Raw genomic sequence first — 18,241 nt, forward strand, 5'->3', positions numbered from 1 at the left:
TCCACCTCTGTAGATTCCCTGGGTTCTTAGTGACTGAGGCTTGAAGATGGCTGGATGTGATCCTTTACAAAGACCCTGATTTTATAACATCTTTAAGAAATCTGGATTGTAGAGAATGAATCCTTTCACTGCCAAGGATACAAAATTTGGCTGTAAAGAAATAATGTGTGTGGCAGAGATAAAGGCAGATGGGTCTGTTTATCTCGGTCATTGTCAGGGGGCTGTCACCCTGGGCCTCTATAACAAGAATTCCTTTGCCTAAGAACGGGTGCCCTGTGGCTTTGTGTTATAGCAGCTGGGTTGAGTAATTGCAACAGACTGACAGTGCCACAAAGCTTAAAATATTTACTCTCTTGCTCCTTACAGAAAATGTTTGCCAATCCCTGGTTTAGACATTTCTCTCTCTCTTTTTTTTTTGGTCTCGCTGCCACGGCCTGCAGGATATTAGTTCCCTGACCAGGGGTTGAACCTGTGTCCTGAGCAGTGAAAGCCCAGAGTTCCAGAATCCTAGCCACTGGACTGCCAGGGGATTCCCACATTTCTCTTCAACAATCTTCAAAGTAATTATCTCTGAATATCTTGGGTGCCAGGATTATTGGTAGGATTGCCAGGGCCTTACCAAGACATACTTTTGGTTTGGGAAGATTCTCTGTGACTCATTCTTGAGGAAGTGCTTCCTGATGCTAGAGAGCAAATTCTAGCTAAACACATTAATGCGTTTAAAACATTGGTGAATATTATGAGAGTATAATGAGGAAAGCCTTTATGCTAGGGCAGTGGTTCTCATCCCTAGTTACAAATTAGGATCACCCAGGGAACTTTAAAAAACATTCTAATGAAATCAAGATTGCTAAGGGTGAGGCTCGGGCATTAATATTCTAAAAATCTCCCTTGGTGATTCTAATACACAATCAGAATTGAAAACTACTGCTTAAGGGGCTAGTGCTAACCAGCTCCTACTTCACTAGTTATTAGATAGATTGGCCTGGCTGATTGCTATTATTGTAAGAAAGCAGCACTCACGTGATTCAAAGGAGGATTCTATTATACATACATCCTCTAGGATTCTCTGATCCTTCCTCTAACCAAATGAACCTATGCTGGAATGGAACCTTTCTATGAAAAAGGGGTTTATATTAGTACCAGTAGAGGTCACTGTGCTCAGAGAAATACTCATTTTTTAAAAAGGTTAACATTCTGTTTGAGAGATTTGAAGTATTCACCAGAACTATTGTGCTATGTCTGACACTAAGTCAACTCCATACATGGCCTTTGGTCACAATAATTGCTTCAAAGAATCTAAGGCTCTATTGCATGCATACATTTATAATTATATCTTCCTGATGTGTTGATGTTTTTATCATTATAAAATATCTCTCTAGTACTATTTCTTGTTTTAAAGTCTATTTTTTCTGATATTAATATAGCCAGTCTACCTATTTTATGATTACTGTTTGTATGGTATATCCTCCATCCGTTTATTTTCAGCTTGTTGGTGCATACACAATTGCCCCTTGAACAGTGCAGGTTTGACCAGCATGGTCCACTTACATGTGGATGTTTTTTCAGTAGATTCTACATACCTATTTGATCCGCAGATGCAGAAGCACAGATGCAGATGGCTGACTGTACTTAACATATGGATTTTTGACTTGGTGGTCATGGTGGTAGGGTACTTCAAGGGTCACCTATAGTTAGTTGCTAGACCTTGCTTTTTAATTCAGTCTGACAAACTGCCTTTGGTTTGTTTAAACCATCTACATATAGAATTATTGATATGGTTGGATTTATGATTGCCATTTTGTTTTCTATATGTCTCCTGTCTTTTTCTCTTCCACCTTTTACTGCTCTCTTTTGTATTAAACATTTTCTTAGTGTACTATTTAAATTCCTCTTGATATATATATATATATATTTTAACTGTAGTTTTGAGTTATTTCCTTAGTGACTGGATCTTAATTTATCACAATCTACTTCAAATTATACTCTGGTAAAATTTTGCTCCAGTATATTTTCTTTTCCTGGACTTCCCTCCCTGTGCTGTATTATGTATTATAAACTCAGTGATACAGTATTTAATTAATGCCTCATACAACCTTATGTCTTTTAAAGAAAAGATGAGAAAATTTACCATTTCTGATATTCTGCATTTCTCTCCATGTATATGAGTTATTGTCTTAATTTCCTTTCAGCATGGAAGACTTCCTCTAGTGTTTCTTCTAAGACAGCTCTGCTAGCAATGAGTTCTCTAATTGTTTATCTGGGGATGTTTTTATTTCACTTTTGCATTTGAAGGATAGTTTGGGTTGATGTAGAATCCTTGGTTTTTTAAGCACATTGACTGTCATTCTCCTGCTTCCTGGACTCTTGTTTCAGATGAAAAGTCAGATGTTAATTGTATTGGTGATCTTCTGTAATGATGAGACTTTTTTCTCTTGCTTTCAAATTTTATTTTTGCTTTTTTGGCATTTAACAGTTTATGACATATCTAAGTGGGGATCTCTTTGTATTTATTCTTCTTGGAGTTTATTGAACTTCTTAGATGTATAGATGAATGGTTTTCATCAAATTTGGGGAGTTTTTTGCCATTATGTTTTGAAATATTTTTCTGTCCCTTTACTTTCCTTTTGGGACCCCCATTACACATATGTTGATGTGCTCATTGTTGTCCACAGGTCTCTGAGGTTCTCTTCCATTTTCTTAATTTTTTTAATCTTTTTCAGATTGAATAATTGCTATTGATCTCTCTTCAAGGTCACTTATTTTTTTTTCTGCCATCTTTAACCTGCTTCTGAGCCTCTCTAGTGGGAATTGTCATTTGTTGTACATTTCAACCTCAGAATTTTGCTTGGTTCTTTTTTTATAATCTGTATTCAGTGTTTTTTGTTATTTCTAAAAACATTCTTGTGTTTATTTTTAATAGGTGTTTTTGTTTTTAAACAAGTTTATTTCCTACCGGACTCCTCAGACCTTTTTTTGGGGGGGGGGGGGGGCTGCATCACACGGCATGCAGGGTCTCAGTTCCCTGACTATGGATTGAACCCATACTCCCCTGCAGTGGAAGTGTGGGGTCTTAACCACTGGACCACCAGGGAAGTCCGTGTTTATTTTTACACTCAGCTTTGTAAGGGTTGCCTCGCGTCTGCATGGCTTGCTTAGTAGTCAGCAGCTGGGTAGTCGTCATGCTGATACCTCAGCCAGTCAGATTTCTGCCCTCTGCTGATGGATCTGTGTGAAGGTGGGGAGTGGATTCGGTGTTTAGGCTGTTTTCAAGTCTTTTAGCTTTCGCTTTTTGCTAATAAGTCCCTTTTAATTTCCTTTGCACAGGCACGCAGCCTCAGAGTTGGCCCAGGAGTGTGTGAATAGCTTGGCCCCCTCTGGTCTCTGCTATTCATGTGTGTAGCCTCTGACCACTGCTTGCTCCAACCACAGTTGCAACCTCAGGCTAGTAGAGCCATCGGCTCTCCCTGCTCTCATAGCACCAAGATTGTTATTTTTATTGACAAAGCAGTTGGACATGCATCACCTACCACTCCAAATGGAGAAAACTGCGCCCGCCCCTCCCATAGCGATCTCCTGGTCTTCGTTTTGCCCTGGTAGAAGCTTCACAGTGACTGAGCTGGGGGATTAAAGGGAATGGGGGCAGTCCCAGGCAAGAATGCCACAGTCTTCCACTGTTCCTACTCCAAGTTCAGCAGTTTTTCAAACATAAATGTATCTTGGATTGTATGTTTTGGGTCAGTTCCCAGAGCACCAGAATTGTTTTGTCAGTTTTTTTCTACATTACAGTTGCTTTTTTGAGAAGAGGATTTGCTGACCTCCTTTCTTAGCTACAGCTGGCAGTGCTACCCAGAATATCTGAGACTTTATGATTTGAGTAATTGAGTTGGAGACGCTGGAACTTAAGGGGAGAAGATAAATTGGAAAAGAATTGCAGTCCTGTCAGAAATGTCCAAATAGCCCACTGCAAACTTGTGATCCAATTGTTTAAAATGGTTATCACTGATGATGGGAACTGGCTAGCGAACAGGGTATATGCTGTGCTTCCCGCCTGTCTTCTGCTGGTAGTTCTGTATTTTTTTTAAAGTTCTACTTTTTTTTTTCTTTTTGGGTCACATGCGGGTTCTTAGTTCCCTGACCAGGGATCAGACCTGTGCCCTCTGCACTGGCAGTGCAGAGTCTTCACCACTGAACGGCCAGGGAAGTCCCTTAATGTTCTACTTTTTGCAAATGACCCATTTATCCATTGACACTAACTTCCTTTAGTCTTCTGAGATTGGATTGTCATTGGTCACCTAATGGTCACAACAGTTCAACCTCCATAGCATGCCATCTTAGTTTAGACTTTCCAGCAATGTTCGTGCAAATTACATGTTACCTTGTTAGGCAAAATGAGTGGGAACTGGAAAAATGAAAATCTCGCAGTTAATGATAAGAACTTGTATCATATAAATTTGAAACAAACATAGGAATCCATATAGATCATTGAACTGAAGTCAATAACATGCTCAGCTATGAAAGATCAGTACTCAGAATAATACAGCACTAGTCTGGTTGTGGGTGGGGGGTTGTATGGTAAAGAAAGCATGGGCTCCTGGGGACCTGGAGACTTACTCTTGGGGGAGGGGGTTACATGTGAGTGGATATTTGCATTTTCAACAAGGCTTTAATAATTGTAGTTATATATGGTGTTTTCCATATTGAATACCATGTTTGTTTCACCACCTCACTTGAACTGTACTAGTGGCCAGCTTGAGTTCCAGCCCGCAGACATATACTCACCTTCCAGATAATTGTAGTCTAATCCCTTTGCCTTATAGGTGAGAAAACTGAGGCCAAGTGAAATTAGATTGTTTGCCCATGTAGTAAAACCCAGGAGCAAAGTTAGTGCTTAGGGCTTCCGGTTCTGTCATGGTGCAGTTCCACGTCATCTGGCTGTTACTATTATTAGTCTCCCAGAGAGATTGTGATATCCCTAAGGAACATACTACATTCTTGGACATTACCTCTTGAACCCTTTAAACCTAGGAGAGAACTGTGTACACAATAGGTACTCAGAAAATCCATGCTGAAATGAATTAAAAAATAAACACTATCTTTGGTTTACTTTTGTTGCTAAGAAAGAGGGGAAGTATAGGAATCTCCAGAGGCTGCCAGTTAGGTAGTGTTTCTCCAGGAAGATGCTGGGGCTGTATTGGAGAGTATAGTTGAATCCAGAACATACCATTTATATTTGGTCTATTTCCCAAAGGTCCATGCCTGACAGACTTAAAGATCAGTGAAGAAACTGGGAGTTTTCTGAAGGTGCAGATTCTGATTTTATTTCAACTGATTATTAGTGTATTAGTATAAGGTACATTTCTTTAAAAGTCACCAACCCAAGCCCATCACTGATGATTCAATTATTCAGGAAAGAAGGGAAGCCCAGCCCCATATACATAACATAACATCTGTTCTTGGTGCAATGTGCAATCCTCAGCCAAGCCCCTCTCTTCACACTAATACAGCTCCTGTGTCCAATGGCTTCCTTCCCATGCCTTGGCTGGCCTGGGCTTTCTCAGTTAACCCCAAAGGCAGAGAATCAAATTTACAGATTCTTTCTGGACATTTTGATCTTGTACTTTGTCACCATCTGTAAGTCTCAGAGGCAGACTAAAGCTTCTTATAAAAGTGCATCTGGGAAGAAAGAATGGCTCTAACAGAGTAAGGGTCAGCCACCTCCCCCCCCCCCCCCCCCGCGCCCATCAGTGACTGTAGGAATGCTCTGGAAGACTGGAGTGGAAGTAAAGAAGGGGACTTGAATTCACATGACCTGACCTCGAGTACTGGCTAAAATTTTTCCTAGCTCTAGCTCTGTGCCTTTAGGTGGGTCATTTATCCCCTCTTAGCCTCCGCTAGCTCACTTCTCCATCTGTTGCCTTATCGAGGCAGAGAGGTCTCTGCCAGCAGACTGAATGAGCTAAGTGATCTCTGAAAACTCCAAAGTGCTACAGAGGGCAAGGCAGTGTGAGGTAGAGAAGGAAGAAAAAGAAAAGGAGTGAGTAGGATCAAAGAGTGAAAAGTAGAAAAGAAAGAGGCAGAATGGAGAGATGGAGCCAACACAAGGAGCCCAGGTACCACTTCTGGGCTAGGGTCAGGGCTTAGATGGTGACATTGATGGTTGGGTCCTCTTCACTGCACAGAAAACAGGAGCTGGTCATTAGACCTGCCCTGGAGCCAGTCTTTGGGAAGGAAATCAATATTCAGACTGACTATCATGACAGCTACCATTTGTATGATTTTAATTCACAGGATCACTTTTAAAGCCTCTAAATCTTCATCTCATCTCTACATAGGAGACAGGCTGCTGGAGGGGCTCCCAGCCTGGCCCTGGAGCAGATCATATCTTTTCACTTCCTTAAGCCACAGAAAACTTGAACCAAGTCGTGTGGTCATACTCCTCACCAGGCTTCAGCAACACAGGAGGGAAGTGGGGCTGTGAACGGGAAAGCAATACAGGTTACACCGTGCCAGCCCAGGTTGCACCCTTAACCAGGGTGGCTTCTGGACTGGTCCAGACCAGTTCTGTGCACCAGTTGCCAGTGTAAGAACTGTTTATTATTGGTTTGCAATGAGATAAAGAACTTGGACCAGAATGAAAATCAACCATATCACTAAACACACTTGGTCACAGCAAGACTTTCTTACTGAAGGAAGCAGGGATGATTTACATACTGGTGCAAGCTGCAAGCATCTTATGGGATGGAGCTATGAGGAGCGTTACTCTAGGCAATAGCTAGAAAAGAAAGTTATGAGGAAGTAAACAGGGTGAAAAGATTTGGAGGGTCATCTGAACAGTGTGGTTGCAGAAAATGAGTAAATATTGATGAGAAACATTACACTGAATAAAGGCTTTGAAAGTACAAAATAGATTTTTTTTTTTTAACGTGTAAATGCCACTTTAGTAATGTGGTTTCCTGTGTTTATCATGACTTGGAGAAGAGAACACACACAGACTTTTGAATCGTATAGAGCAAGTCTGACTTGAGTGTTGTGACTTCTGTCATCCAATGTGACCTTGGACACACCACCACTCTAACAAGCTGGCTGGCTTGTGGACTTACCTGATTGACTGCATCAGGCCAGTTCTGGGTCTCGAGGCAGAAACCAGAGTGCTTGGGATAGACTGCGCCATTCTTGCCCTTCAGTGTGCCATCCAGGAAATTGCCCGTGTAAAACTGGACCCCAGGCTGGGTAGTGTACACTTCCAGTACTCGCCCACTTCCAGCATGATGGACCCTAGGGGTAAAGCCAGACCACACATGTATAGCTCCAGGGTGGAAAAGCAGACAGGGGAAAGCTGGGAAGCAGCTTTGAGACAGGAATCAGACCCAGTCACAGAGCAGGGACAAGATATATGGAGGAGACAAAGGTGAGACGAGCATGGTGGGAAATTCTCGCAGCCTCTTAGGTGAGGCGTGAGTAGGTGGTTTTGAGGATCCCTGATAGCAACTTCTCACTCTGAGCTTGAGGAGCATTATCCCAGTCAGATATGTTTGTGTGTGTTGGGGGCAGCCAGGTTGGAGATGGGCAGTCTTAGGGTCCTGGTGGGGGGGGCGGGGAGGGAGGCTGGGATACTTTCTCATAAAGAATTGGAGCTCTCTGCTTGGTCTGGCAAGACAACCAGCTATGTCTTTTGAAAGAGAGGAGATGCTTTTCTAAATTAAACTGCCCACTACCCTGGGGCTAGGGCAGGCAGAGCTCTTTAGTCAGATTCTGCCCCCCCCCCAGAATAGATCTGTTCTGGGTTTCTGCTAGACTGTCTCTTTTTTAAAAAAAAAAACCAGGCCGCTACAGAGGGAAGCGTACCTACCTGCTCCTATACTTGGGGTCAAAGGGATATATAGATAAAGAAAGGCTGGGTCTTATACACTTACCGAAGTAAAACATCCCCACGATGTGTAGTCAACCAAGAGGTTCAGGGAAAGATGTTTGGAAAAGAGAAGGGCCAGGATCTGAATAGTGGAGGGGAGGCAGGAGGGTCTTTTCAGGTGGGGACCATGGGAAGAGAAATGTGAATAGGAGGCACAGAGGAGAAAAGCGGAGCTACAGGAACACAGCTGGGGTCTTGGTGCTGGGACTCTGAGGAGAGAAGGCTTTTGAAGTTCTTTCTGTTTCTGCTAGAGCTTAGATCATTTCCTCTGCTTTATTTAAGATCCATTCATTCTACAAACATTTATTGATTATTTGCTAGTGCCAAGCATGGTGTTAGGTGTTAGGGTAAAGGTAGGGATTCACAAAGATAAGATGGCATGAGGGACTTGGAGTCTGGTGAGAAGGGGAGTATGGACACAGATGCCTATCAGACAGGGCTGGAGGTGGTGAGTGCTGTAAGGGAAACATAAACGCCAGTTTTTCATGGAAGTAGGCAAAGCATACATCACAAGTCAAGAAAAGACAAGGGCTCTGGGAGTTCATGGATAGTAGAGGTGACTTCAGTCATCTGAAGTCAGCTGGGGCTTCTAACAAAAATGGCCCTAGAGAACAGGCACAGATGGGGAGAGAGGAAGCAAAGAGACAGGACATCAGGTAGGGGCAGAGGGGGAGATAAATTCACCTGTGGAATAGGAGCTTTGAAAAGACACATAGGATGTGGTAGTTGGCTCCCTGTAGCATAGTAAATAGCATTAATATGGCCAGAGGAAAAGCTCCTCAAATTGGATTTGCTATCTCTTCTTCCCAACAGAGGTAGCAAATGAAAAGTACCTACCGTGCACAAAAACGCTTTTCTTTAGATCCCTTCAGACAGAAATTGTGGTCAAAGCCATTCACATGGAACTCCTGCAGGTGTTTTCCAAGCTCCACTGGCTTCCTCAGGTCAAATGCAGTTCCCTGCACTGGTGCAACTTCTCCTGGTGGGAAGAGGCAGGAAAAAGAGTGATAAATGCCTAAATGAAATCTTTATATCCTAAAGACCCAGTGGTTCTACCCTCCCATCCTTCATTTCAAATTTGTAAAGGAGGTGGGAGTCCAGATCCTAAGAATAAACTATTGGGTCTCCAATAAATTATTGGATCTCCTTAATCCTAACATAGTCAATGTTATTGACTACCAGATGCAGTAGCTTTAACACTCAGAATTATTCAAGTGTGAAAAAAGTACAAAAATCAAGGAAATGCATAATTTCCATTAAGCAATAAACTGGATAAAGGGTGATGGTTGTCCTAATCATTCAGTCAGTCACCTTGTTGACATTTCTTGCTTTAATGCTGAAATATCCCCGGGCTCATAACCAAGCATTAGCACCTGGTACTGGCTAACCAGATGCTAACAATGTCTCTGAGATTAGTGATTTTCAAACCGTTTGGTGCCATTATTAGCCAAAGCGACACTGGTAACCACTCTTCCTCAATCACTTCCCTGATCAGTCTGTAGACTCAAACCATAGAGGGAACTGCTAATAGCAACACTGGGACAAATGAGTTCACCAGGACAGTCGGAGGCAAACTAGAATAAATGGCCACTCTATCATTAGTCAGTTTGAGAGTCAGTCCTTTGAATGAAAGCTTTGAGTCTCTAGGAGTGATACCTGGAGGAGTTACAGTTGGCAAGCACTGTCCCCTTCCTGTGTGTAAGCCAAATTCCTCAACTTCTAATAAATATATTTGTTCCTATCAAGGTGGGACATTCTGAAGCCTCTTTACATTGATGTGGGTGGGTGACTAGTCCTAAGGGAGGACACTGCCATGTAAAGACCCTCAACTCTTAAAGGGCAAAGCACAGAAGGAATCTGGACGGGAGCCCCCTCTTGGTGGTTATTACGCAACGAATGATGCGCAGTCAAGAATATCCCTTCGTGGTGTTACAGAACTCAAGGGTGTTGGGACCAGAAGGGTTCTCAGAGCTCATCTGGTCCAAACCACTCATGTAACAGATGAGACTGAGACCCACACAACTTGATATCATCAAACAACAACCTGTGATACAGATATACCATATTTCCTCAATTTAAGACACTCATTTTGGGGACTTCTCTGGTGGTCCAGTGATTAAGACCCAGCGCTCCTAATGCAGGGTGCCCGGGCTCAATCCTTGGTCAGGGAACTAGATCCCGCATGCTTGCCACAACTACAAAAAAGTTTCCTGCATGCCAGCTACAGATCCTTCATGCCGCAACTAAAAAAGATCCTGCATGCGGCAACGAAGATCCCGAGTGCTGCAACTAAGATGCAGTGCAGCCAAATAAATAAACAAATATTAAAAAGAAAAAAAGAACTATTCTTTAAAAAACACTCATTTCATATATATATAGGCTATAAAATATATATACGTATATATATATTTGTAAAATATATACATATATATTTTGGCTGTGCCACACAGCTTGCAGAATCTTAGTTCCTCCACCAGGGATCGAACCTGGGCCCCAGCAGTGAAAGCACCAAGTCCACTGGACCGCCAGGGAATTCCCTCATTTTCCTATTTTAAAATGCCTGAAATCGTGTCATGTCATGGTTTAACTGGCAGATGTGTTTTTTTTTTCCTTCATGGAATGTAAAATAATGGTGAACTTTACAGTTGGTGGCATCTTAGAACTGATAAAATATGTGAAAATAGTTAGCCACATCTTTCACTCTACTAAAACCACTGAACTAGAAATCAGGGCTTTGAGGGAATTCCCTGGCAGTCCAGTGGTTAGGGCTCTATGCTCTCACTGCTGAGGGCCTGGGTTTAGATCCCTGGTTGAGGAACTAAAATCCCAGAAGCTATGTGGTGCAGCCCCCATATCCCCCCTCCCCCCCCCCCCAAAAAAAACCCCAAACCAAACAACAACAACAAAAAACATCAGGGCTATGAGGGTGAAAAAGAGGAATCAGGATTATCTTATGAATAATTTCTCTGGAGATCCAAGTGAGAGAGTGAATTTCTCAACAGACAGTCCTCTAGACATGTTTGCCAAAAGGCTATAACGTGGGTTTTACATTCTTCTGAATATTGTGCCATTTTGCTTTATCACCTTTCACTCTCTTCCCAACTTTCAGGTCTGTTCTTCCCTATATGCTAGGCTGAGCCATCTCAAATAAGGTACACAAGTATTTTGAATTTAGCTCAATTAAGGAATGTGCAGAAGCCTTCCTCCCCATAGGCACGTTCCTGGAATGTGTCAGAGCCAGAGCAATGGACCAGAAGCCTATTCACTCAGTCACTCTTTTGATCAATCAACACTTATTAAACACCTACTGTATTCCAGGCACTCTGCTAGGCAGAGATGCTACATAGATGAGACACGGAACCTGGCTTTTTAAGCAGCTTGCAGTCTGAAGGGGGGAATGGACACATAAGCCGCTTGTAACTAGAGCACGTGAAAAGTACTCCAGTAGAGGCACAGCTGTAAGAAAGAAGACAGGCAGTGTGACTGGGCTGGCTTAGATTTGGCAGACTGGGGAGATTTCATGGATAAAAGTTTAGTAGTTGAGCGGAGACTTGAGGTGAGGTCATAGTAGGCTGAATGGTGAAGAAGGTTGAAGAATAATCAATGTGGAGGAAACAGCTTAAGTACAAGGTGATGGTGTGTGTGTGTGGTAATAGTAACAGTAGCAGCAGCAGTAGTTGTAGGGTAGAATGCCTCCAATGAGGAAACAGATTAAGTTAAAAGAAATCACTTCTCTGAGCCTGGGGTTTTTCATTAGTGCAACGAATAAATTGGACTAAATCACTGACTTTCAACCCCTACCCCATTCCTGCAGAATTTGTTATTTAGAGGGAAGCTCAATAAACACACACGCGCCTACACACATAAAATACATGTACACATACAGCTGACCCTTGAACAACATGGATTTGAAATGCACGGGTCCACTTATACATGGATTTTTTTCAATAATACATTCTATAGTACTACACTGTCCTTGATTGGTTGAATCTGCAGATTTGGAGGGCCAACTGTAAAGTTATAGGTGGATTTTCGACTGTGTGCATGGGTAGGGACCCTAACCTCTGCATTGTTCAAGGGTCAACTGTATACAACATAAAATACATATATATAAAAGCCAGCGTGAAGCCAGTATAGCCTCTGAGCAACTAACCTAGAAAACCCTAGGAACAGATGACAGCAGAAGTGCACGCTATCCCACCCCCTAAAAGTACAACCCACTTAGGAGTGAGAAGCCCTTGGTCCTAGGATCTTCCCCAAATACAAAGAATCCCAGGTCCCTCTGCAGCAGGCCAGGCAATCTGGCCAAACTTTCTTGATGGGGAAAGAGGAAAGGGACTCTGTTTCAGAGCCTTACACTGTGAGTTTAGTCCCTTTAAAAATTTTCGTATTGTCTCAGAACTGTATCATATATTTCAAAGGTTAAGTACAGACATTAGGTGTTTAACATCCTCCTTCAGGGTGAGAGTTATGTTTCCTTTCATGCAGTTAGATGGAGATGTTTTAGGAACTCGGTTTCTGCTATTTTTAGAGGAGAAATATAGCATACAAAGTGGGGCTGGAATCTTAGGAGGCTAAGAAAAATTAGGAACCTGTACCTTACCGTTACAAAAATGAGTAAAAAGAGAACTGACTTTTAGCCACTTAAAGCATTTGGTTCTGCTTCAGTGAGTTTCTAAACACTAAGAGACATGAATGGGGACTTCCCTGGTGGCACAGTGGTCAAGAATCCACCTGCCAGAAGACCTAAATAGGCATTTCTCCAAAGAAGACATACGGATGGCCAAGAGGCACATGAAAAGCTGCTCAACATCACTAATTATTAGAGAAATGCAAATCAAAACTACCATGAGGTACCACCTCACACCAGTGAGAATGGACATCATCAGAAAATCTACAAACAGTAAATGCTGGAGACGGTGTGGAGAAAAGGGAACGCTCTTGCACTGTTGGTGGGAATGTAAATTGATACAGCCACTATGGAGAACAGTATGGAGGTTCCTTGCAAAACTAAAAATAGAGTTACCATATGACCCAGCAATCCCACTACTGGGCATATACCCAGAGAACACCATAATTCAAAAAGACACATGCACTCCAATGTTCATTGCAGCACTCTTTACAATAGCCAGGACATGGAAGCAACCTAAATGTCCATCAACAGATGAATGGATAAAGAAGATGTACATATATACAATGGAATATTACTCAGCTGTAAAAATGAATGAAACTGGGACATTTGTAGAGACATGGATGCACCTAGAGACTGTCATACAGAGTGAAGTGAGTCAGAAAGAGAAAAACAAATATCGTATATTAACACATATATGCAGAATATAGAAAAATGGTACAAATCAACCAGTTTGCAAGGCAGAAATAGAGACACAGATGTAGAGAATAAACATAAGAATCCACCTGCCAATGCAGGGGACGTGGGTTTGGGCCCTGGTCCTGGAAGATCCCACATGCCGCAGAGCAACTAAGCCTGTGTGCCACAACTACTGAGCCAGCGCTCTGGAGCCTGTGAGCCACGACTGTTGAGCCCATGCACCTAGAGCCCATACTATGCAACAAGAGAAGCCACCACAATGAGAAGCCTGCGCACCATAATGAAGAGTAGCCCCTGCTCGCCGCAATTAGGGAAAGCCCACACACAGCAACGAAGACTCAGTGAAGCCAATTAATTAATTAATTAATTAAAAAAAAGAAAAGAAACACGAATGTCCTGTTTTTGGGTGAAAAGAGGGTATCCTTAACTTAGAACTTCTGCTCAGAAATGTAGTCTTTCTGGCATGTGTGGACTGGGGTCTTTGAGCTCACACAGAGCTGGGAGGGTGCTTGGCATCCAAAGCTCCTGAGGGAGACACAGAGGCCTGACCAAGACCATCCTAGAGTCTGGTGTCCACTGTTCAACCAAAAGAATCCTTCTCTTACCAGAGTCAGCTTTAGGAAGAGTTAGGTAGTATTCTTTTTTGAAACATCGTTTAAAAACATCTATTTCCTTTGTCTTGGTTCTGCTTTTCCAAAAAAGAATTCTTGAGTAGGTAATATTTACACATGTAATCAATTTAGAAGATAACAAATGTAAAAGGTACAAAGTCGTACTCTATAGTGAAAAGAATTTCTTTCATCTTTGTTCCCCGCAGATCCAGTTCCCTTCAACAGAAGTAACCACTGTCTCTTGTTTCTCATGCACCTTCCAGAGATACTACAAGGATAATCCAGGCATCTAAGTGCACATCCATGCACATCCACAAACACACAGCCTGTTTCCACCTTGATCTTTTCACTCAGTTTATCTTGGAGGTTGCTGCTAAATTTATGCCTAGGTATTTCATTAGACAGCTCCATATGCACTCATAATTTACTCTGTTTTTTCTATGATAATCTGTCTGTTTGAAATTTCTTTCCAGGATCACAACTGCAAATTTATGTATTTTCTTAGAAAACTATCCATTTCATCTATATTACTCTCATGTTTATTTGCAAAGAGTTGAGGAAAGAATTTATGATCCTTTCAGTTTCATCTGTCTGTGGCTATTTGTCTATGCTCATATCTAATTCTGTGGACGAAATAGGTCAGCTAATGCTATATCTATTTTATAGGGGTTTTTTTTTCCCTCCAATGAAGCAGCTCTTGGATTTATGAGAACCACCTTTTCTGATTCTTCTCAAAATTATAATTCTTATTTTTGTTAATTTTTCTTTTGTTCTCTTGGCTTTATTTTTTTTTCAAATATCTTGCATTAGATGCTTAATTCATTTAATTTCACAATTTTTGATTAATATAAGTAGTGCTAAAATTTTCTGAGTATTATTTTAACTATATCACATGTAGGAGTTTCCATTATAGATAATTATAATATTATATATTATTATAATACTATATATTCCTATATATTATGTATATATTTCCATTATACATAAATAATTATTTATTTCCTAAATATCCCTAGTTTTGGGGTTTGACTTCCTTTTTGAACCAAGAATTATTAAGAGAGAGTTAAAACATTCCTAGGTCAATATTGGCTGTGTTGTATTTTGTGAAACTGCCCGAGGTTTTCTTCATGGTCTTGGATATGGTCATTTTTTGGTGAACTTCCAGTGTGAATTACATCCTTTATCATTAAAAGGTATCTTCCTTTACGTAACTGAATGCTTTTGTCCTAACATCAGCCTTTTCTGATATTCAGACTGAGACCCCCTGCTACTTTGGCTTTCACTTGCTTCCTTTGCTTTTGAATTCTCCTATTTTCAGCCTTTCTGAGTCACTTGGTTTGTACACAGCATTCTGTTGGGTTTTGCTTTGTGGTTTAATCTGAGAGACTATTTAACAGGGATGTTTTGTGGCATTAAGATGACATATGTATATTCTAAGTGTTCTTAAATTTATCATTATATATATATATTTTAAGAACTTTTATTGAGATACAGTTAACAGACAATAAACAGCATATATTTAGAGTGTACAATTTGGTATCCCAATCTCCCAATTCATTCCCCCCCAACCCTCCCCACTTTCCTCACTTGGTGTCCATATGTTTGTTCTCTACATCTGTGTCTCTATTTCTGCCTTGCAAACTGGTTGATTTGTACCATTTTTCTATAGTCCACATATATGTGTTATTATATGATATTTGTTTTTCTCTTTCTGACTCACTTCACTCTGTATGACAGTCTCTAGGTGCATCCATGTCTCTACAAATGTCCCAGTTTCAAAGAACCAGCTTTTAGTTTTATTGATTTTTGCTATTGTTTTCTTTGTTTCCATTTCATTTATTTCTGCTCTGATCTTTATTTCCCTGTGTCTACTAACTTCGGGTTTTGTTTGCTCTTCTTTCTCTAGTTTCTTTAGGTGTAAGGTTAGATTGTTTATTTGGGATTTTTCTTGTTTCTTGAGGTAGGATTGTATTGCTATAAACTTCCCTCTTAGAACTGCCTTTGCTGCATCCCATAGGTTTTGGATCATTGTGTTTTCATTGTCATTTGTCTCTAGGTATTTTTTGATTTCCTCTTTGATTTCTTCAGTGATCTCTTGGTTATTTAGTATCATACTGTTTATCCTCCATGTGTTTGTGTTTTTAACAGATTTTTCCCAGTAATTGATTTCTAATCTCATAGCATTGTGGTTGGAAAAGATGCTTGATATGATTTCAATTTTCTTGAATTTACCAAGGCTTGATTTGTGACCCAAAACATGATCTATCCTGGAGAATGTTCCATGTGCACTTGAGAAGAACATGTAATCATCTGATATGAGTATTGCTGCTCCAGCTTTCTTTTTATTTCCATTTGCATGGAATATCTTTTTCCATCCCCTCACTTTCAGTCTGTATGTGTCCCTAGGTCTGAAGTGGGTCTCTTGTAGACAGCATATATGTGGGTCTTGTTTTTGTATCCATTCAGCCAGTCTGTGTCTTTTGGTTGGTGCATTTAGTCCATTTACATTCAAGGTAATTACTGATATGTATGTTCCTGTTACCATTTTCTTAATTGTTTTGTTTTTGTTTTTGTAGGTCCTTTTCTTCTCTTATGTTTCCCGCTTAGAGAATTTCCTTTAGCATTTGTTGTAGGGCTGGTTTGGTGGTGCTGAATTCTCTTAGCTGTTGCTTGTCTGTAAAGCTTTTGATTTCTCCATCGAATCTGAATGAGATCCTTGCTGGGTAGCACATTATTGGTTGTAGGTTCTTTCCTTTCATCTCTTCAAATATATCGTGCTGCTCCCTTCTGGCTTGCAGAGTTTCTGCTGAGAAATCAGCTGTTAACTTTATGGGAGTTCCCTTGTATGTTATTTGTCGTTTTTCCCTTGTTGCTTTGAATAACTTTTCTCTGTCTTTAATTTTTGTCAATTTGACTACTATGTGTCTTGGCATGTTTCTCCTTGGGTTTATCCTGCCTGGGACTCTCTGCACTTCCTGGACTTGGGTAGCTATTTCCTTTCCCATGTTAGGGAAGTTTTCAACCATAATCTCTTCCAATATTTTCTCGGATCCTTTCTCTCTCTCCTCCTTCTGGGAACCCTATAATGCGAACGTTGGTGTGTTTAACATTGTCCCAGAGGTCTCTTAGGCTGTCTTCAGTTCTTTTCTTTTTCCTTTATTTTTTTCCGCATCAGTGATTATCACCATTCTGTCTTCCAGCTCATTTATTTACCCTTCTGCCTCAGTTAATCTGCTATTGGTTCCTTCTAGTGTATTGTTCATTTCCATTATTGTGTTGCATATCTCTGTTTGTTTGCTCTTTAATTCTTCTAGGTCTTTGGTAAACTTTTTGATCTTTGCAACAAGTCTTTTTTCAAAGTCCTGGATCATCTTCACCATCATTATTCTAATTCTTTTTTGGGAAGGGTGCCTATCTCCTCTTCATTTAGTTGTTTTTCTGGGGTTTTATCCTGTCCCTTCATCTGGTACAAAGTCCTCTGCTTTTTCATTTTCTCTATCTTTCTGTGGCTGTGGTTTTCAGTTCCACAGGACGAAATACTGCTGATACTGCTTGATACTGCTGTCTGCCCTCTTGTGGAGGAAGCTACCTAGGAGGCTCGTGGGTGCTTCCTGATGGGAGGGACTGATGGTGGGTAGGGCTGGGTGGGCGGAGCTCAGTAAAACTTTAATCTGCTTGTCTGCCAGTGGGTGGGGCTGTGTTCACACCTTGTTGGTTGTTTGGCCTGAGGCTACCCAGCACTGGAGCTTACAGGCTCTTTGGTGGGGCTAATGGTGGACTCTGGGAGGGCTCACACCAATGAGCACTTCTCAGAACCCCTGCTGCCAGTGCCCCTGTCTCCTCGGTGAGCCACAGCTGCCCCCCACCTCTGCAGACAACCCTCCAACACCAGAACGTAGGTCTGGTTCAGTGTCCTACGGGGTCACTGCTCCTTCCCTCTGGGTCCTGGTGAACACACTTTTTTCTGTGCCCTTCAAGAGTGGAGTCTCTGTTTCCACCAGTCCTGTGGAGGTCCTGCAATCAAATCCCACTGGCTTTCAAAGTCTGATTCTCTGGGGATTCCTCCTCCCGTTGCTGGACTCCCAGTTTGGGAAGCCTGACGTGGGGCTCAGAACCCTCACTTTAGTGGGTGGACTTCTGCAGTATAACTGTTCTCCAGTTTGTGAGTCACCCACCCATCATTTATGGGATTTGATTTTAACGCGATTGCACCCCTCCTACCGTCTCATTGCGGCTTCTCCTTTGTCTCTGGATGTGGGGAATCTTTTTTGGTGAGTTCCAGTGTCTTTCTGTTGATGATTGTTCAGCAGTTAGTTGTAATTCCAGTGCTCTTGCAAGAGGGAGTGAGCGCACGTCCTCCTACTCCGCCATCTTGATCCTATCCCCGTC

The 18,241-nt window shown here is 41.6% G+C and overlaps 1 protein-coding gene across 1 annotated transcript in view; it reads right to left on the reverse strand.

Moving 5' to 3' along the window:
- Positions 1-5,299: 5,299 nt before the first annotated feature.
- Positions 5,300-18,241, reverse strand: part of GALM (galactose mutarotase) — a 53,651-nt gene continuing 40,709 nt past the window's right edge. The window contains exons 5-7 of the mRNA XM_057743280.1: positions 8,750-8,891; positions 7,104-7,278; positions 5,300-6,475 (exon numbers count right to left, since the gene is read on the reverse strand). Coding sequence (XP_057599263.1) covers positions 6,398-6,475; positions 7,104-7,278; positions 8,750-8,891 — 395 coding nt within the window. The 3' untranslated portion in view covers positions 5,300-6,397. The remainder of the gene's footprint in view (positions 6,476-7,103; positions 7,279-8,749; positions 8,892-18,241) is intronic.

The sequence above is a fragment of the Hippopotamus amphibius genome, chromosome 7, assembly GCF_030028045.1.
Source record: "Hippopotamus amphibius kiboko isolate mHipAmp2 chromosome 7, mHipAmp2.hap2, whole genome shotgun sequence".
Classification (NCBI taxonomy): Eukaryota; Metazoa; Chordata; class Mammalia; order Artiodactyla; family Hippopotamidae; genus Hippopotamus; species Hippopotamus amphibius.